A 22,822-nucleotide genomic window follows, 5' to 3' on the forward strand; every position below is an offset into this window, starting at 1 on the left:
TAATAAATTCGTGTTTCAGTGCAAATAATCGTGTTACTTGTGTTAATATTGTAGTAATTTCAATCAGTGAATGGATCGATACCGGTACCGTGCTACAATCAATTGGCGATTCAGTCGATAGTGTGAGTATAATCTTATCGATGTAAATCAATCTTGTAATGAATAATAATTATTGAGGCTTTTATTCTTGCATTTGTGTATCATATTTTCTCAATTGTCAATGTTTCATAATCCTCCAAACCTTAGTTCATAAGCTGATCGGCTTATCTTATAGTTTCAATATCTTATTTCTATTTCATATTCATGCTATGTTTCCTTCTATCATAAACACGAGAAATAAAAAAAATTCTTATCTCTTTTCTACTAACATACCGGCATTTGACAACGGTGTTGTTGATAATACGATCTGGGCTGTGTTGCATGCTAAAATACAAAGTAGGCTAATATTTTAGTAGTCAGCTGGTTATTTGATCATATAAACAAAATGAAGGATAGATTATAATAATATATTAGTCTATCTTTAGAATTGTGTGGTCTAGATTTAGATGTGGATTGCTTTTCACATGGACAACTGTATGTTGCGTGTTCCCGAGTCGGCAAACCAGATAGTCTTTATATTTACGCAGACAGTAGAAAAACAAAAAATATTGTATATAAACAAGTATTGCAAAATTAAACTTATATGAAATGTATTCTTTGTTTTTTCTCATTTCTCAACCATTCGCAAACAGAGAGTGAGAATAGGGAAAATCTGAGTGCAGAAGAAGGCCTTCCTGTAAAATTCGGCGTGCCACAAGGAACAGTTCTTGGTCCGATACTGTACCTCATCTTTGCCAATGAGTTGTGCTCACTCGACATTGGTGGCAAGATTATTGTCTTTGCCGACGACACAGCTGTGATATTTCAAGGCAACAACTGGAACGAGACTTTCATAACCGCTGAATTAGGCATGGAAAAAATTACACTTTGGCTCCACAGTAATATCCTGACTCTCAATTCATCAAAAACTAAATTTCTAGCATTTTCACTGACGGACTCCAAAAAACCTGTACGAAATACAATCAAGTTACATCACTGCAAAATAAATCGCATAGACTGCAATTGTCCATCAGTAGAACGAACAGATAATATAAAATATTTAGGAGTTATAATAGACGACTTACTTTGGTGGGACAAACACATCATACAGCAACAACAAAACTCAGGAAACTGGTTTACAGTTTCATTCAACTCCGACAGATACTCACACTGGATACGTTAAAAATTGTATATCACGCATTGGTAGAGTCAATAGCAAGATATGGAATCCTGGCATGGGGAGCTACGTATTTCTGCCATATCAATCCTGTTTTTAAAGTCCAGAAACTCATCCTCAGAATAATGGGACAGAAACATCCACTCTACCCTTCAGATTCTCTATATGAAGAGCTCCAACTACTGAGCATCCGACAAATTTACATTCACAAATTACTCACATTCATCAGGAAAAACCCGCAGTTCTTTCTCAACATGGACCACACCCACAGCACGCAAAGGAGGAATATTGATCTAGCAGTCCCCAGGATGACAACAACTGCCGCCCAGAGAACAGTCACATACTTAGGACCGAAGATTTACAACAGGCTGCCAATGGACATCAAGGAAATGGTACTGGTTAATATATTTAAAGCAAAAACAAAACTTGGATAATTGAAATAGAATAAATTATAGTGAAGACCTTATTACAAACTAGATATTATGAATATTATTAATTCATTTTTTATCATCCTTTTTAAGAGACTATTCTCAAATATTTTTTTCTTTTAGAATCTAATTATTTTCCATCAATAATTTTCTATTTTATATATAGGTATTCATTTACTCATTTTAATTTCTTTTTTCTAAAAATTTTGCTTTTTTCATTTTAGTTTTGTAATTGCACAATAAACCAGATTTAACAGCTCACATAACACAGATGTTCATAATTTATTTAACAAGCATAATATTTGTGGTTTCCCAACACATATTTTATATATAGTGGGGGCCACAGAAAAAAAAATAAACATTCAATCACAATGTGCCACTGCAAAGCGTGGCAGGGTACAGCTAGTATATATATATATTATATATATATATATATATATATATTATATATATATATTATATATATTCTAATATCTATAATCATCCTTAATATCTTCAACTATATGACTTTTTTATAACAAAATAGAAGTGAATCGTCCAGTTATTAGGCTACACTATAAGTACATTAATATAGAAAAGCTACTTTTGGATAAAGAGAGTTGTTTCTACTTAGTTGTTGCGACTACTAAATAGCGGCAATCTGAGAATCGTAGATTGGAGAAGATACGGAACTAGACGTGGTTTGTTTTTCCGAGCTTGAATTTACTAAAATATACGATATTATGATCTTATAAGGGACCTTCAATTTTCCAATGTTCGTAATATTCAAACAATAACTTACTCACACAATTCTAGGTCATAGTAATTGCATTATTGTCGATATTCCTCTATATACTATCATTAAGAAGTGTAGCGCCATCTATCTATGGCAGACAGATACAATATTATTTTATATCAATCTCTCATGAATAGTTTCCCACGTTCCTACAGTAGAATTACTCAAAGTAATTCTGAACCCAGTAGGCAATTTAGCTTCAATAATACAATACAGCATATACAGCTTATATATATATAATATATATATATATATAATATATATATATATATATATAATATATATATATATATATATATATTCATATGTAGCCTGCAGTTGAACGCTCTCACACTGCTGTTATATAGTTGGTGACTTGAACTTGATTATAAAACGCTTAGTTAGGATGCAAATAATATCATATCATTATGTGAATGAATAGCAATGTAAGCACTTACTGATGCTACCCAGAGAGTAGCTCTCTTTCTATCCTCACTGGTGCTACCACAGCTCAATTAAGATTACTAAGCTTACTGTGTTTCACCAATATTGTAGGTTCAAATTCCACAAATGGATGAATTGATAACCATGAATAATATCGTAATTCCATTAGTTTCTGATAGGCTATACATATTTTTTTATTTTTTTTCTATGCCACACATATAATACCAAACTTGTCTTAAACTTATGCATCGTAAATTTGTTTATCTTAACATAGGACATAGCTGAAATTATGTTTATGTTGTTATGATGAATAGGTAAACATTTTATTTTAATTATTTTATTCACAATCACAATCATAATTAAAATATGATTGGGAAAAGACAACAGGCATAGCCCAAAACTGTCTTCTCCCAAATTTTTAGAAATAAAAGTCTCAAAAAAGGAGGTTAGATTTCACTTTTCACTTCAAAAAGTCCAATTTACACTTCAAAACTAATGACTTAACTAAAAATTTTAAATTTTGATATTTTAAAACTAATTAACATAGTCGAACTTAGTCTCTGTTGTGCAATGCATCTTGCATTGCACCTTGAAATTGCTTCCGAGTCAAGTTCGCAATCTGGGCTTGGGCTTTATTTTATCAGACCACTGACCTATTCAAGCCTTCACTCTATTTTGTTCAACATAATTTTTTTTTCATAAATGGGTTATTGTCTTCTAAAAGAAAAACATAAAAATAGTAGTAACGCTTTCCTTCCTCTCCTGCTTTAACATGTTACATTAGTGAAACGAAATAGTTACATTTTTACTTTCCTTGCCCTATTACCATAGGTAAGGAAAGTATTGCTTTCCGAAAAAAATTAAGGTACCCCAGTTTCTATATTTCTATACGTTTCAAGGTCCCCTGAGTCCAAAAAAGTGGTTTTTAGGTATTGGTCTGTATGTGTGTGTGTGTGTGTGTGTGTGTGTGTGTGTGTGTGTGTGTGTGTGTGTGTGTGTGTGTGTGTGTATGAGTGTATGTGCGTCTGTGTACACGATATCTCATCTCCCAATTAACGGAATGACTTGAAATTTGGAACTTAAGGTCCTTACACTATAAGGATCCGACACGAACAATTTCGATCAAATGCGATTCAAGATGGCGGCTAAAATGGCGAAAATGTTGTCAAAAACAGGGGTTTTCGCGATTTTCTCGAAAACGGCTCCAACGATTTTGATCATTTCATACCTAGAAAAGTCATTGATAAGCTCTATCAACTGCCTTAAGTCCCATATCTGTAAAAATTTCAGGAGCACTGCACCATCTATGCAAACTTTGATTTTAGATTTTCAATTATCAGGCTTCAGATACAATTTAAACAAAAAATTTCAATTGGAAAAGATTGAGCATGAAAATCTCTACAATTAATGTTCAGTAACATTTTCACCTAAAATTGAAAATAAGCTCGAAATTAGAGAAAATAAGATTATTCAATTGCAAACTGTTGGCAACTGTTGATTCTATTAAATCATTCACTATGAAGAGATAGCAGACTTCGTGTGTCTCCAGCGTTATTGTCCTGTCACCAGCTGGCTCAGATCTTAGAAAAGTGGACTCGAGATGCGCGGGAACACTAGCGTCAGTTGATCAATTTTCATAATGGCAAGGAAAGTTATGTGTGTGCGCCACACCAGATTTTTACTATAATAATTACTATAAATAACGGCTGTCACGTTGGGATGCTGATCATAAGGCACTAGAAGGTGGATGATAAGAGAATCGTTTGATGAACTTGATGTATCTCTAATAAGATGCACAGAGTGTGCTGATATATTTGTCTTGCATGGTAAATTTAGTAATATAGATTCTATGGGAAACGGCAGTGGCATGGGCTTCTCGGTCATTCATCAGAACATACGTAGTTATAGACGTTACTTTGACGAATTTTTAACAGTATTACAGGGATTAGGGCATAAGTTTAACTGCATAATATTAACTGAGGCATGGCTTAACGACGACAGCCATCCAATTAACATTTCAGGTTACCATTCTTTTAGATCATTCAATAGTCTGAACCAGAGCGATGGGTTAGTGGTCTACATCGATGAAGGACTTCCAGTCACTTGCAATGAACTGGTACTGGGCGGTCTGGCCACCTGTATCTCCCTCACCTTTACCTGGGCGGGGGCGGCATGAGAAATTCTGGCTGTCTACCGAAGCCCCAGCACTAATCTAACTACATTCATAAACGCGTTAAACGTATATTGCAATGAACAATCGCCAGGAGTCGTCCGAATTCTGGCAGGTGATTTCAATTGCGACACGTTGAATGTCGCCCCTGGCTCTGTTGAGGAGCATTATATCGATATTTTGAGTGACGCAGGATTTGTGCCCTGTATTGACAAGATTACACGGCCGGCCAGCGGCACCTGTATTGACCACTTTTTTGTCAAGCTTCCGCGTTTCTTCAATGCATCTTCTGTTATTCTGCAGTCCTCGGTTACCGATCACTATGCTATTTGCTTGAATATATTATCGACAAAAACTCATAAGCCGCTTAATACAGATAGAGTCATTATTAAAACAGACTGGAAAAAGGTGAGGAACACACTTTCTAGTCACAATTGGAATAGAGTCATTGAACAAAACAACGTTGACAATGCAACATATATTTTCATTGAATCGGTACAAAACATAATTGCCGAAAAATCACATGAAGTAAAAGTTTCATCTAGAAATACTCAACTCAAACCATGGATAACTGCTAGACTAGTAAATTCTATTCGACATCGTGATAAACTCAGAAAAAAAACTCAATAGACAACCATTTAACTATCTCCTTAGAGATGAGTTTACTCAATATAGAAATATGCTACATTCAGCAATCAAGCGAGCCAAGTATAACTATTACAAAAACAAAGTTGAAGAAGCGACTGGTAACCCTAGAAAATTTTGGTCAGTTATAAACGAAATCTCAGGTCGTATAGATAATAGTAAATCATTCCCCGTTAGTGCATTCTCCCGCCCTGGTGAAGTCATCGACTCTCAAAAAACTAAAGAAATTGCCAACCAATTTAATCAATATTTTGCCACAGTTGGAACAAACCTAGCAAATTCTATAATAACCCAGGATGCACCAGTAGTGAGAGATGATGAACATGCTGTGGACTCTGAATTTCAGCTGCAACCGGTCTCGAGGCAGGAATTGGAGGAGGTAGTGGAGAGTTTGAAAGGGCGATCAGCTCCAGGTTGTGATGGAATCCCTACTAGAGTGATTAAAAACAATATTGACATATTAATACATCCTATCCTACATATAGTCAATTTAAGCATTCTGGTTGGACACTTTCCTTGCGCTCTCAAAACAGCCAGAGTAATACCTATTTATAAATCAGGCCCCAAAGGCATACTCTCCAAATTACAGAACAAATTATTTCTTTGTTGGCAACATTATCTAAAATAATCGAAAAGTGTATAAAAATACAACTGACTAAGTATTTAAATGAGTACAATCTCATCTCCAACTCACAGTATGGTTTTCAAAAGTCCAAAATTACATCTGATACTCTTTTCAATATGTCTAGGGCTATCTCAAGTAGTATTAAATCAAGAAGAAAAGTGCTGATAACCTTTTTGGACTTGGCAAAAGCCTTTGATACAGTTGACAGGAGAATTCTAATAATAAAAATTGAATCATTGGGGATAAAAAATATCTCTCTCCGATGGTTTAAGAGTTACTTTCACAATTGACAGCAATCAGTATGCATAAATGGTGAAAATAGTGATAAAGAGAATGTTGAGTATGGGGTGGTCCAGGGAAGCACCCTTGGGCCACTGCTATTCCTAATCTATATCAACAATCTGTCAAAATTAGTAGTTGAAGGTGAGTTGTATCTGTTTGCTGATGACACAGCACTAGTGTCTACTGGGAGCACTTGGGAGGAGGCCTACTTGAGTGCTTCAATTGATTTGTCAAAAATAAAGAACTGGTTTGATCACAATTATAGCCTTACAGTAAATGAATTTTCAGAGCTTAGTAATGTTCTGAGTGTGGATCAGTGCAAAGAAGTTTACTTTGCCTATGTCCAATCTATAATACTATATGGAATTCTAGCTTGGGGAGGGGCTTCCTCCTCAGTCATTGAGCCTCTTGCAGTCACCCAAAGATCAATAATAAAAACAATTTTAAAGAGAGACTTTAGATACCCAACAATACAATTGTTTATCGAATTTCCCGTACTGAATGTTAGACAACTTCTCATTAAATCTTTGTTGATCCACATCAAAAAATACAAAACTGAACTTCTGGGAGAAACAGTTAACCATAGCTACTCAACTCGCCACAGATCCAATTACAGCTTTGAGATACCTCAGTTAACTCACGGCTCTGAATTGACAAATCCTTCATACCTGGCCCATATCTTGTACAGAAATGTGCCAGGGTGATTAGGGAAGCAGAGGCATTTAGTTTGGTAGTGTTTAGGAAGAGGGTGGACAGGTGGCTGTACCAGATTGGTTGGGAAGCTTCAGAAGAACTACTCCAATCTCGTTATGCTTGGTGACCAACACGACTTCAAGGTTTCCAGACAATTGATTGGTATTTATTTTATCATTGATATAACCGGTTTGACTGTTTTGCCTTTCTGCACAGAATTAATAATAGCAAATATTTAATATTAATAAAATATTTAATTTTAATATTAATTTAATTAATATTATTAATAATATTATTATTAATTAATAATATCAATAATAGCATATTATTAATAATTATAGGAGTTTTCTCTGCTTTCTGGTTTATGCTTTTCTTTCATTCTCTCTTCTGAGAATCTCTGGAATCCCTGCCACTGCGGTCTTCAATAAAATATTGTTTTTTCTTCTTTATTTATTCTTTTAATCAATCAATGTATTAAGTATACTTATTCCTACATACATATTTCTACATACTCATTCTTAAATATACATCAGCACAATATAATTATTATCTATTTTATAATCAGAATATTAATAATACATTCATAATATAAGTGTATTCTCTATTATTTACTTCTATGAGCAGATTAAGCTTATTATGTATAAAGTGGAACTCCCCCCCTACACACAGATGGATAGTCTAGTAGGGGGATTCCAAAATATGTTGTATATTGTATTTCTTATTCGTGTATTATGTTTTTTGGAGATAAACTGAATTGAATTGAATTGAAAAAAAATTGCTCCCGATACTTCAAAGCCTCGTCAATATAGCCCACCAATCTTCTCCAGTTTTCACCATTCAGGTATGTAAGTATAGTTTCCTCTTGTATAATCCAGCGACCGAAGCTCTGCCAGTGCTGTGCATCGACCCAAGAAGTGGCATGTGCACGTGTCCTCAATCTCCCTGTTATTGCAAAGTCAACATATATAGCTGTTGTCATTCCTATCTACCCTGAAATTCAAAGGTAACCCTCTCACTCTGAATATCATACTTATAAAACGTCTCTTGTTTTCGTCATAATCTCTTCCTATTGTATGCGACGTTCTCAGTCTCTGATACATTGAGTGGAACTGCGAAGTTGAGCCCCCATTCCACCAAGTTTCTATCAATCTGTCACATATCCGTTCAATGATAATTTCACATCCATTTCTCCATAAACTCGGCTGGGTCACTGGATCAATCCAGTCCATATTGTATTGCATATACAAATGTTTCCAATCCTTGTACCATCCACATTTGCTTTGCGTCATCAATCTTGTTATTCTTCCTGTGAATCTGAACTCAGGTAGGTTTATACTCTTCAGGGGTGCCCAGCCCCCCAAGGGCAATGGCGCATGCCCCCCCCCCCAATCCAAGTGTAATGCCCCCCAAAGTATCCCAATTCCCAACCCTTTAGTTTTTAACATTAGTCAGTGTATGACAATAAAATTCACATCTTACATTCTAATCTTCCAAAGTACATTATTTACCTTTGTTCTTGTGAGGAATTCTTTCTGTTTTCATAATATTGTAAAAATATATACCATCGTTTCTTATCTTTTTAAAAATAGAAATAAAGTATCTTTTTGATATTATTTTTGAGACTAGCAGTGCACCCGTTCTTGTTCGGGAGGACTAAAAAGTACTACATTACATCAGGAAAAACTACATGACAAATATTTTAATAGGATATTTAAAGATAAGTGAGGGAGGCTTTGCTTTTTAAATGTAAAGGTTACTTATAAAAAGTTGAATAATAATAATGATAATAATAATATCAGTGATATTCTTTTATTGCAAAAGAATATTGCTTAGCAACTTTGGTGAACATTCATACAAATTTGGAACGATTTTATTCATACAATATGTAATGTCGGCAAGTTTAGGTATTCTAAATCCTATACTATTAAACGAGCAATTTCTGTTTAGATGTTTTGATTTTTAAATGTTTGTATTTCACCGGATCTCGAAAACGGCTCTAACGATTCAGAACATAGTAGGTTTTTAATAAAAAAATTCGATTGCACTAGTTCTCATCCCTGGGGAAACTCGCTGAAGGACATTAAAAGAATTTATTCATCCTTGGAAAAACAGCTTATAATTTCGTCGTCTGTTGATGATGGAAGTGAGTGAGCGAGTGCATGTGTGTGGGACTGAGACAAAATAATTATGACTCAGCTGTTGAACTTTTGTATCTAATTCAATCAGGTACTTAGTGGCAGTTATACAAAAGCCGGTTAAATTTTCATCCTGATTAATTAATTCCAGTAGAACCAATCAGATAAGCTATCTTTTTGAGATGGTCTTCTGTGATTTGGTTCACGTGAAATTAATCAGGATTAGAATTTAACATGCTTTTGTGAGAGAAATTTTTGCATTCCTCTGCGAATTAATCCCAATCCACTTTGATTAGATAGAACCTTTCTGTATGAACTATGAATATTTATTATAATTTATTCTTTTGTAATAATTTTTATATGCTTTGTATGTACTCCAGAGCGGAGCTTGGTGCCCCGATATTTATCATAAATTGAAACAGGTTGTTACTGATGTTGTGTTGTTGGTAGTATTTACTTTTTAACATTACAGGAGTAAATAACACAAGTCGAACAAAATGTATCTTCAAATGATTTGGTTTTTGGAATAAAGATATCATCTGAACAAGTACTTACTTACTTTACTTTTACTTACTTATCCTGGCGCTACAGCCCGATGTGGGCTTTGGCCTCCTCCACAATCATCCTCCAACTATCTCTGTCTTCCGCCTTCCTTCTCCAGCCCCTGACACCCAACGCTCTCAGGTCCCTCTCTACATCCTGCTTCCATCGCACTCTTGGCCTTCCTTTTCTTCTGACTGCATCTAAATTTTCATTTAACATGACTTTTTGCATCCTATTCTCAGTCATTCTTGCCACGTGTCCCAGCCAGCTTATCCTTCTAGCCTTGCTGAAACGAAGAATATTCTTGCCTTGCAGAATTGTTTCTATTTCTCGGTTCTTCCTCAGTCTCCACGCACCATTCTCATACACTGGGCCATATATCCTCCTCACTATCTTCCTCTCAAAGACCATCAGAGCTTTGCTTTCTTCTTGAAGAATTGTCCATGCTTCACTGCCGTATGTGACAATTGGTCTTATCAGAGTAGTGTATATTCTCATTTTTGTGCTCCTGGTGAGGAGTTTTGATTTTAGAAGTCTACTATTCGCAAAGTATGCGCGATTTCCAAGCATTATTCTTCGTTTTATTTCAGTTGAAATTCTATTGCTGCTGTTAATCTCAGTTCCCAGGTACGTGAAGCTTTTAACCTTTTCGAACGCGTCATCTCCAATTCTGATGGCTTCTTGCTCTCTCACTCCTCTGGGGCTCATTTCCATATACTTTGTTTTCCCCTTGTTCACTTCCAGGCCTACAACCTGTGCTTTGTCCTTGACCTGTAGAAATACTTCCTCCAGTGACCTCATGTTTCTTGATATTATAACAACATCGTCCGCATATGCCAGGACTTGTGTCATCCTATTCATGATGTTGCCTCTTCTGTCAATGCTTTCCATTGCTTTCTGGAGAACTATATTGAAAAGCAAGGCTGATAGGACATCTTACGCCTTCAGTGAATTCTCTACCCACTCTTCCTTCATTTAGCACTAAGCCTTTTGTGTCAGTCAAGGTCATTTTCACTAGACTGATTAATTTCCTAGGGAATCCAAAACCTTCTAGCGCCTCCAGCACTTCCACTCTCTTTACCCTGTCAAAAGCCTGCCTGAAATCAATGAACAGCATGTGTAGGTTTATGTTGTGTTCATAGAATCTCTCTATTATCTGTCTCAGGGTAAATATTTGGTCTGTAGTACTTCTGCCAGGTCGAAAACCACACTGATATTCGTCTATTATTATCTCTGCCAGTGTGTTCAACTTGACTGTCAGTATGCGAGTGAAAATTTTATAGGCTATGTCTAGTAAAGTGATACCCCTATAGTTATCACAAAGCAATTTGTCGCCTTTTTTCAAGATGGGGCATATAAGGCCTTTTTTCCACTCAGGTGGCATCTTTTCTGATCTCCATATCAGTGTGATTAACTCATGCATCCACTTTACCAAAGCTTCTCCTCCATATTTCCACATTTCAGCAGTAATGTTGTCCTCTCCAGCTGCTTTACCATTTTTCAACTTGCCTATGGCTTCTCTTATGTCTTCAAGGCTTGGTTCTGCTTCTTCCATGTCTACTGTATGGTACTTTGCTACCCAATTGTCTACATCTGGAGATTCGTCTGAGCTTGTGCCAATTTTCTCGAAGTGCTCAGCCCACCTGCTCATTATTTGAGTTTCCTCTATAATCACCTTACCCTCTTTGTCCTTGCATGCCTTTACCTTGGGTTGGAATCCTAAGCTTATGGCTTTCTGGGCTTTATAGAATTTCCTTGTCTCATTTAGGGTGTTCAATTCTTCTAAATGCTGAAGCTTACCTTTCATATGTTCACGTTTGGCTTTTCTTATAATTTTATTGGCAGTTCTCCTTCTCTCTTTATACGTCTCTAACTTTTGATGAGTTTCTCTTTGAATCATTGATGCCCTGGCCTCATTCTTTTTAAGTACTGCTTCTCTACATTCCTCGTCATACCATTCTGCATATCTTCCGATTCTCTTCTCTCCTATTGTCTGTCTGTTTGGCCACATGTATTATCGCTTGTCTCATTCCATTCCACAATCCCTCAACATTACTGTCATCAGCATATTGTTCAATGCAATTCAATGCTTGATCAAGTTCTCTATTCATGGCATTCTCGGATTGTTGTCTAGTTTCTGCATTAGTCAGTTTCTCTAGATCCCATTTGCATCTATTTTTCTTAGGTCCTCTATCTGCCATTGATAATCGCTGAAGTAATGTTGTTCTCACCATGAAGTGATCTGAATCACAATTTGGTCCTCTTGCAGTTCTCACATCCTCTATAGAGCTTGCATGACGTTTTGAGACAAGAACATGATCTATCTGGTTTACAAGATTTGTTCCTGGCATTTTCCAAGTACCCAAGTGTATCTTTTTGTGTTCAAATTTTGTGCTGGCAATAACAAGAGAATGTTCCTCAGCAAACTCAGCAAGCAATCTTCCATTTTCGTTGCATTCATCATGAAGGGTATTTTTTCCTGCAACCTCTGCCAGGAAGACTTCTTTCCCTATCTTTGCATTAAAGTCTCCTAGTAATAGCACCATATCATGCTTTGGAATTCTGCCACATAAACCTGCTAATTGGTCATAGAAGGTTACTTTGTCATCTTCTGGTGCCTCTTCTGTGGGAGCATAGGCTGAGATCATTGATGTATTCCAGAAACGACCTTTGATTCTTATTCTGCATACTCTGTCTGATATTGGTTCAAAACCTAGCACACTTTTCCTTGGATTAGCATTTATCAGGAATGCTGTTCCATACATACCAGACTTTTCTGGGTTTCCACTGTAGTACAGGCTGAAATCTTTTTTGTCAATTCTCCCTGATCCTTTCCATCTCACTTCTTGCAGGGCTAGTATGTCCAAATTGAACTTTTGCATCTCATTGTATACCTCCATCATTTTTCCTGCCTTCAGTAGTGTCTGCACGTTCCAGGATGCTATCTTCACAGTATGTTTCCATTTCCATTTCCTTCCATTAGTCTGGGGTCCATTTATAATTTCCGTATTTCCTGTCCTAGTCCAAGGCTGATTGTTTGTGTTCGAAGCTTGAGTTTATTTTTACAGGGTGAGGCTGCTAACCTCACGCCCAACCCCCAACCTGGAGGACCAGGGTCTTTTGTTTGGAGTCGCCATCTCCTAGGCACTTGCTTCCGCCACAGCTTTCAGAGCGTTGCCTACCCTGGATTTTACTCGGGTTAACTCCCTAGGCTCTTCCGCCCTCTCCACCATTGGGATTACTCCTCATCTGCCTTCGAGGCCGTTAGCCGGTTTGCTAGTTTTTGGTCCGCCCCGGTTATTTGATTTCACCAGTACCTCCCATGTCTGGGAGGCATTCCCCTATCTGCCACCTGGGGAGGTGCCTGATGGAGGACTAGCAACCCCTCACGGGCATCTGAGCAAGTACTTTTTTTTAATTTCCATTTAATCTCGAGAACCTTGAATTTATCGAGAAAAAGCATTCTCTATATAATATTGAAGATAATAAAATTTTCAATGAATTGACTGGTCGCACAGGACTACTTTTTGGAATTTTTTTATCTGAAGTGTTCCACAAGATACACAACTTTGAATGTGCGAGAAATTTGTGATATTTCCCCCATTTTTACAGTCTCACATATGCAACGTTGCGTATCTTGTGGAACACTTCAGATAAAAAATCCAAAAAGTAGTCGAGGTTGTGATGAATTTTCTCCTCTTTTCACTCCCATGAATTATACTTCTGTTTCCAATACCGTTAAAAAGTTACAGCCAATTGAATGATGATCTTTATTTTCTCATTTTTCTTGCGATTTTACTGTTATTAAAGAGTCTCTAAAATGAGTACAATACATGATAGAAACTTGCGATTGGTCTTAAATGAGAGAAAATTTCATGCTCTATAAGCTGAGTTGCCTTAAATTGATCTTGCATCACTGTTTATATGGAAAAACTGTCGAGACTGTGAAAATGAGAAAAATATCGAAAATTTCTTGATTTTTTGAATCAAACGTATCTTACTTTACGACTATATTTTTACAAAAATCATTCACCTCACTTAAAAGAGGAGAATCTTTTCTTTAAATAAAGACCAAGTATAATTTTGAGTTACCGAGACACACAGTTTTGAATATAGAAATCGGTCATTTTTCTATGCATTGAAATATGGGCTAATATACACTAAAGGAGAAATTTCCTATTTTTTTAACAAATTTTGGTGAGATGATACATGATTTTCAACCGCCTTGACGAGCTGTAGTACAAGGAGATGTGATCATTCAGTCAAAAGTTATGTAACCGATGGAGGTATTTTTAACCCTACACCACACCTGACATCATTTCTGTAACCTGAGATATCTTTTTCTCTATTTGATTATTCTTCCAAAACATAAAATATATAAGAATACATGTGATTCGATAGTCATTCTTGCAGACTATACCACCGCTGGCCACCAATGTAAACGGAGGGGGGTTGTTTCTTCTTTTATATAATATTTGCTAAAGTTTACTGCTATCAATTCATCTACCGGTATTTGAATCCTTGATTGGTTGGGAGCTTTTAGTGGATTCGTTCATTCAAATACACAGATTATCATCATTAACTAATTGTCACCTATTCTAGCAGCTAGCAACTACGAGTCAGGAACTTCAATGAAAAATACTAATAAAATTTAACTTCAGGTTTATTGAACTCTAAGTAAATAGAACGAATTAGTAAAAGTCAGGTAACATATCAAATTTTCAAACAGAACAAAGTGATTCAGCAATTGATTCACAAAAAATATATTCAATTTCAATCTACACATTTTGGGAACCTGCTAACTTGCTGCATTTAAATTTGGGCCTCGGTCATTCTATGAAACTAAATTTTGAGCTTAATAAGAAAAACAACAAAAGTTTGGCACTCACCATTTTAACAATATTCAAACTTGGACTCTTCAGAAAATCTCACATACGCTTTAATAAAACTCACTATACTTGAACTCACATGCACAAATAATTTTCTGATTCTACTCCTACTAACTATATAAAATTTGGTTTCCTATTAATCTAGATGAAAATTACTGATAGCTGGAAACTTAACAATTTGTCTCTCTGAATGGGAAATGGGCCCAATCAGAGGACCGAGGCTCGCACACCGTTACATGTTTTCCCAGTTACGTCTCAATTCCAACTGTGGCCTTTTCACTGAAAATTATTCCTCCTCCACGAGCATTGAGCATAACTTCCAGTGGAAAAGCCAAAGCTGCAAAAAGGTCAATGCTTGTACAATTTTCAAATACAGTGGCTTTTTCGACATGAAATTGAAACTGCACTTGGAAAATGCACGAAAATTGCTTTAATTTTGACAACTGAGCAACAAGTTAGCAAATTCAAACAAGACAGTGTCAATTCTCACACTAAAAACGCAGGGTTCAACATACAGTTAGAATCAAAGTTCATTTCAGTTCAAAAACCTGAAAAACAATATAAGAAACACAAAAACAACTACAATAATACCCTCTCAATATCACACTATTACAGTTATAAGTGTTTAAAGTTTTGATCCTGGATGTATCCTTATGTGTGCCCCCCACTAGGAAAAACTGAAATCTAACGTAATCTAACTGTAATCTAAGTTCTCATAGAACATAACCCTCGTAAGGTGATTTCATCCAAAATATGTTTATTTTTTGATAGGAAGGCCATGAAAAGGTATTATAATGAAAATTTGAATTTTGGCTGTAGGACATGATTTTCTTTTTTTGGGTGTATTCCACCTCCCACCTCTACTAAATTCAAAAATAGGTACCTAAGGAATTCTGTTCAGAATTAATATTGTTAATAAATTCACGTGATGTGTGGCTTTCTATCATTACTAGGAAAAGATCCTAGTTGTATAGGGTAGAAGTGGTAGGTTTGCATAATTTTGAAAACCCCTAAAAAATACCCCTTTTTTGAAAACTCTTAGCTCCAGAATCAAAAACCGTAGAGTCCTGTGCGACCACTCAATTTATTGGAAATTTTATTATCTTTAATATTTTAGAGAATGCTTTTTCTCGAAAAGTTAAAGGTTCTCAAGATTAAATGGAAAACTTGAAAAAAGTCCGAAATTTTGGGGTTTTTTGGGAGTTTTGGGGGTGAAGAGAAATAGTATATTTCGCACTGTTGGGTTTCATATTCTTGAAATCCCAATTTAGAAATATCCACTACTACTGTGGCCTATTTTTATTGAATAAATTTAAATTAGTTCCATATTTGTATATTTTAAAAGGTTCATTTTGTAATTGCTCCGAATAACTCCATCAATTAATAGGCCTAAGTTACACATGTGGTGGTGATGGATTATGCAGGAAAATTTGGCAATATAATATATATTATTGATCAACTCACCGATATATAGTCCTCATAAAACCGGTCGACACGATACTACAGCGACATATATGTGCTATCTGTCCTTCACATATGAAGCACGTTCAGTTTTCAGCACATCATCATACGGCACGATCTGACACACACCTGACAAACGATAAGATTTTTCTTTCACCGCACTTCCGAGATGTGACGTCACACACTATTGCCAAATTAAGGAAGGACATAGGATAGGTGGTGAATGGAATTTGATATTTCATTTTATTTCGAATTACTTTAATTTTTTTTAATAATTTGGAAAATATTATCATCTGTGGAATATTTTTGTTTTTGGCTGACCAATCTATCAGCTGTATGGAAAGGAGCGCTCTCTGTTATCTGAAATAGGAGATAATGTACTCAGAGATTGGCGCCTACTTTCAAAATTCTTTTGATTTAAGCTGTTTCCATTGTTATTGGAAAATATGCCGTGACATTGCCCCCTTGATTAAGGTTTCTAAAAATTGAAAGCTTGATCACAACTTTTAGTGAGGCCAATATTTTACCATAAAAATAATACACCATTTAAATCAGGACATTTTGCCACCTTGAAACATTAACAATAATCAAACATAAATATCACAGCTCTGGTTATCACCTTCAGGATTACAAATAAACGATTGTTAAATTATTGAAATATCACAGTCATGTCGTCATGTGTATTTCTTACAAGTGTGAAGCTTAAAGCCCACTTAATGAGTTGCAGGTCAATGCGCCTTAAACAACTCAGAATAATGCTACTTGATATCTGATGTCTTTTGCAACAGAAATATCTAAGATAACAGAATAATGGTATCACGCAGGATAACCATAAATATTTGCACACAGGCACTCCAAGATAGGAAAATAATGGTATCACGCAGGATAACCATGAATATTTGCACGTTGGCACATCCAAGAATATAATGGTATCACACAGGATAACCATGAATATTTGCACAATGTGCAGAGACAAAGGAGATAACTCCCATTATACAAGTTATGAGCAAAGCATTTTTAGCTCTTATGCTCTATAAGTTCCTGAAGGTGATATTTGACAATACTAACTCTGGTAGTAGCTGATGATGATAATAATATTGGCAGTCCATGGTAATTAGGCTTTAAACTTTTTGAATTAGATAACATTTCATACAAGCTCAATTTATTGTATAAGTTGTTGATGTCAATTTTCCAATAAATTATGACTTATTATGGTTTTGTTCATTTATTAATTCTCTCATAATTGTCTTGATAAATTGTGGACGATCCTTCTTGAGTATATTTATTACAACATTCGAGTTCATTATTCTTAAATTTTTCACATAGTAGTAGTGGAAAACATACAATTTTATAACACTTATGATAACGAAGAATGATAAATCATAACATTTGTTGCAATAGAAAATTGCCTTGACATGCTGGGCATAAGAATAATTTATTAATATATGATAATCATAGATTGTTTTTTTTTTATCATTCATGCAAATAAATAATATTTATTTATTTAGAGATTAATAATACTGTTCATTATAATAATAATTGAATAATAATAATTTTTCGGGCGCCGTATTGTTTAGGTTAATAAACATTTTTTTTATAGATTTTTTAATTTTCATTTCTCAAATATTAAACCCATGCAATGATTATGAATATGATAATGTGCTTTGCACTTGATTTATCATTCTTATAATAACAAAAAATATAATATAATAACATTTAACATTTAATCTGTAGCTTGTGCAAGTCAGTGCTATATCTGCTATATAATGAGGATTCTTCTGGGCAGTGTCTTCATTTTGTAGTTTCTGACCGATGATCCAGTGTAGAAATCTCAGGAATAAAGCATTGATGATCTTGTAGTCATGATGTCTTTTCCAAGTGTTGAGATTCTCTGACAGATGCCTGACTGCAGTGAAAACTTGAAGATAATTTGTCTTTCCTCGCTGGCAGTACAGTCTTGGTTTACTGTAGCAAACGTTTGAGCCTGGCCAGACCAAAATGAGAAATATATCCATGATGAACGCTTTTTTTGAAGTTGCCTTTCAGTGAGAATAGAGCGTTGCATAAAATTGAATAATTCAGGAACATGATGTGGGTTAGAAGTGACAATATTATAAGAGTGAAAATAACGATGCAGCCCCCTGCTTGAAGATCAGGTGGTAGATTGTAGTGTGACTCCCCTTTCATTTTCACTCGCCCCCTAGTTGGACAGCAATCCTCCCATGACTCGAATCGATGACAGCATACTTTGTTGTTGTTAGTTGAAGTATTTTTATAGATGAAGGAGTTTGTGTTAGCAAAATATTCTCTTGGACAACGATGAATAGGCCTACTTTGTTTCTTGACAATATCAGAAGTTTTGATTTGTTGCTGATATTGTTTTACTTGAGAATTGGTGATCAGGGATTCGAGGTAAATTCGTTTAACGTCTGCTGGGCTCTGATCCATTCCTTTTTCATCAGTTGAACAAGATTCATCCTCCAATAGTCAGCTTCGTTGGTTAGATTTGCGGTTGACGAAGTTCGAATTTGCCGCTCCGTTTCATGGCTGGTGGGCGTTCTTGGTGGTAGGCAGCGCTTCAGTCGTTGATGACGTTCCGGGTTGGTACTCTATTGACAGCTCGTCTTCTGTATTCCTCGCTCTAGAAGGCTGTGACTCAAAACTGTTCCCAGTTGACATTTGTGTTCGTTTGTTTTGATTGAACCAATTTCCTTGGTTTCGGTTAGCATTTGAATTATTATTGTGTTGAATAAATTTACTGTTGGAATTCCTCTCATTATCCTCAACTTGACCTTTCTGTTCTTGATTTCTTCCTCTTTGATTATAATTAGTTTGCCTGTTATTGTTTTCATGGCTGTAAGTCGATCCATAACCTAATCTAGAGTTAGAAACAGTGTGAATACGTCGAAGAGATCTTTCTAATTCTTTGAAATTCTGTGAATTTTCAGCGGCATTTATTAACTGAATTTGTTCAGGTAATCCTTTCAAAATAATAGAGATTAGGCTAGACTCGGATAATGGTTCGTCCAAAAAAGTATTTTTGTATCTTAGGCTGGCGGCATATGCTGGAAAGGTTAGGTGAATTTTTGGTTGAAATTTACTATTAAGAATGTCGAATAAACATTCTTGTTGTAATTCGGTTGACCAGTATCTCTGCTTGAAGTTAACCAGAAATTCGTCCGACTGGAATTCATCTTTTTCAGATAAAAATGAAAATAATGCATCTGATTTTAGGAAAGAACAAAGTTGTAATTTCCATTCAAACCAAGACATACCATTTAGCTCTTGTACATTTTGTATTTGGCGAATAAATTCAATGGCATTCAAGGATTTATTCTGGGGGTCAAACACTCCTAAGGTAGGTGTTGTTATTTGGCTAAACCTACGCTGTTCTAGGTTACCAGAACTGGTAATATTCATTTTATCTACTCTTAGGTTCAATCTCTTAATAGACTCAGTTGTACCAGTCATATGTGCTTCTAATTTATTATTAGTTTCTTGCAATCTGACTGTACACTGTTCATTTTTCTGTGAAACAAGTTTTAATTTACCTATTAGGTTAGCCTGTTTATTTCCTAACCTTTCTAGAGTCGTTACAGTACCCTCTTGTTTCTCCTATAAAGTATCGACTTTTTGATTAATATTTGCCGCTAAAGAATCTACTTTCTCTACTACGATAGAATCAATGCTCTCAAATCTATTTTGAATTTGGGCCTGATGCTCTTTCCACTCTGTTGTGAGACCTGAATGAAATGATTTTCACTCTTTGGTCTGTTGTTGGACAAAAACTTTATGCTTATTTTCTAATTCCAGACTCATATTTTTAAAACCTTCTTTTACTTCTTCCTCAAAACGTTTTCCTAACTCATCAACTCGAGTTGAAATCTGAGTGATTGTTTGGTCTAATTTCTCATTTAATTCTACACTTACTTGAGAACCGACAGTATTTATTTGTTGTTTAGTTTCTTTGGAAACAGTTTCAACCCTAGAAACAACTTGATTAATACCGGTTGTAAGTACATCCATTCTCTTACTCATGGTCTGTATCAGATTGTACATAGCAGCCATAGTAGTGGGAGAGTTATTCTGAACTTGAGGGAAATTATTTTTATTTTTTTCTATTTTAAAAATATTTTCAGATTCAGAATCATCAGGTACTTTGACTACTTCTTGTTCAGCATCAGAATTAGGTTCTGAAAAATTATCAGGCTCTTGAATTCTATCTAAATCAAGTTTAGGAGATTCGATCTGGGTTGAAGACATTTGATTTAGATTTTCCGGACAAAAGTTTGAGGAAGATATACTGCCTAAATTTCTATCTCACATACTTGATTCATCCAGATCAATGACTGAAGGAGATTCTTGGTTTGTAGCCATTTCTAACAAATATCTTAACTTTTCAATTTCCTAAATCTTTAAATCTTATACGGCACAATATAATTATCAATACTCTAAACATAAATTATAGTTTAGTCGTTTTTCTACCACAGAAATAACGTTTATTATCTACTTGCACAAGCATACAGTTACAGTAACACATAAGAGCTTATAGTAATTAAAGCTTTTTTCATGAGTATATGTTGTGCCTTTCATAATAATTTTACTCTTGGAATGAGTGTGCTGAATAAATATTACAAAAATAAATGGTTTTCTTTACAATAAGTTATTCCTGCCATGTTGACTCGGTTCATTTACTGGTAACTTGAATTTATTACTTAATATAATATATCTATTTTCTGCATAATTATATCTATCGTTTATATTTTCTAACATTAATAAAGCTATGATTTATTCTAATACAATGAATAATTTAAAGCTTTCTTCAGACTTTGCCTATAAATTTAATAATTAGCTCTTGGCTTTTCATTATATTGGTTCCATACACTATAATGAATTATTGACTAGGTTATCTTATGTAATTTTGCATTAATCTATACATTTTGTTCTCAATTACAATTATAAGATAGACATTAGGCTTTTATTTTTTATAATAGATTTAGGGTTCCTTGGTTCGGGCGTCACATGTTGGGTTTCATATTCTTGAAATCCCAATTTAGAAATATCCACTACTACTTTGGCCTATTTTTATTGAATAAATTTAAATTAGTTCCATATTTGTATATTTTAAAAGGTTCATTTTGTAATTGCTCAGAATAACTCCATCAATTAATAGGCCTAAGTTACACATGTGGTGGTGATGGATTATGCAGGAAAATTTGGCAATATAATATATATTATTGATCAACTCACCGATATATAGTCCTCATAAAACTGGTCGACACGATACTACAGCGACATATATGTGCTATCTGTCCTTCACATATGAAGCACGTTCAGTTTTCAGCACATCATCATATGGCACGATCCGACACACACCCGACAAACGATAAGATTTTTCTTTCACCGCACTTCCGAGATGTGACGTCACACACTATTGCCAAATTAAGGAAGGACATAGGATAGGTGGTGAATGGAATTTGATATTTCATTTTATTTCGAATTACTTTAATTTTTTTTAATAATTTGGAAAATATTATCATCTGTGGAATATTTTTGTTTTTGGCTGACCAATCTATCAGCTGTATGGAAAGGAGCACTCTCTGTTATCGGAAATAGGAGATAATGTACTCAGAGATTGGTGCCTACTTTCAAAATTCTTTTGATTTAAGCTGTTTCCATTGTTATTGGAAAATATGCCATGACAGCACCTAGAGCAGAAAATGAGATTTTTCCAGCTCAAAATCGGTTTTCAAGTCCGAGGCCGTGGACCGAGGACTAGAAAAGATTGAGAGCTGGAAAAACATTTTTGCCCGTGGTGCGAACAATATTTTTCGCCACACTACAGGTATTGCTGACAAAATAAATAAAGAATACTCGTTAAGCTATCGTACCTATCTCTTGATTTTAGTGGTAGAAGATTTGCAGTCAGGAATTCAGATTCTTTTAAAATTTTACTTGGAATACCACAGTCATCTTCAAGCATTTTTGAAAATTCGGAATGCACTAATCAACAATAAATAATTGAATAAAACTGGTTGTGAAGCAAATTAGTTTGATTTGAAACTGGAACTGAAATCATGGCGACTTCAGCTGATGATGAAAGTGGACACTCGCCCAATCTAGTGGATGACTTATTAACTACTTCCATGAGCGGCTGGGAAGAGACAACTTTCTGGCCTAGACCGGAAAAGAAACCCTTTTCTGACGTCGTCTGCAAACAAGGTCTTTCAGATCTATGTAGGGACTGGAAAACAGCTGCTTTCTGTGCAGTGTGGCGAAAAATTCTTTCGGGCTTTTTCCTGAAAAACGACCATTTGACTGGACTATTATACAAAACAGAAAAAAAGTAATGAAGCATTACAATAATTACTTGATTACTGTGTGGTAAATAGGGTGTAAATTTGAAAGATTGAAATTGGTTTCATTTTATATTTTTCACAAATTTTTGACAAGAGAGGTTTTTCTTCTGTCAAATTCACTAGAGTTTGTGATGTTGTT

General features: G+C 35.1%; 1 protein-coding gene across 3 annotated transcripts in view; it reads right to left on the bottom strand.

Moving 5' to 3' along the window:
• The window catches only part of LOC111048929 (UDP-glucose 4-epimerase), an 89,499-nt gene that overhangs the window by 34,995 nt on the left and 31,682 nt on the right, over nt 1–22,822 (bottom strand). The window contains exon 2 of one of the 3 annotated variants that reach the window (XM_039427456.1): nt 16,328–16,453. The exons of the other annotated variants lie outside the window; for them this stretch is intronic. Coding sequence (XP_039283390.1) covers nt 16,328–16,344 — 17 coding nt within the window. The 5' untranslated portion in view covers nt 16,345–16,453. The remainder of the gene's footprint in view (nt 1–16,327; nt 16,454–22,822) is intronic. 3 annotated transcript variants of the gene reach the window in all.

Source organism: Nilaparvata lugens, chromosome 4 (assembly GCF_014356525.2).
Source record: "Nilaparvata lugens isolate BPH chromosome 4, ASM1435652v1, whole genome shotgun sequence".
NCBI lineage: Eukaryota > Metazoa > Arthropoda > Insecta > Hemiptera > Delphacidae > Nilaparvata > Nilaparvata lugens.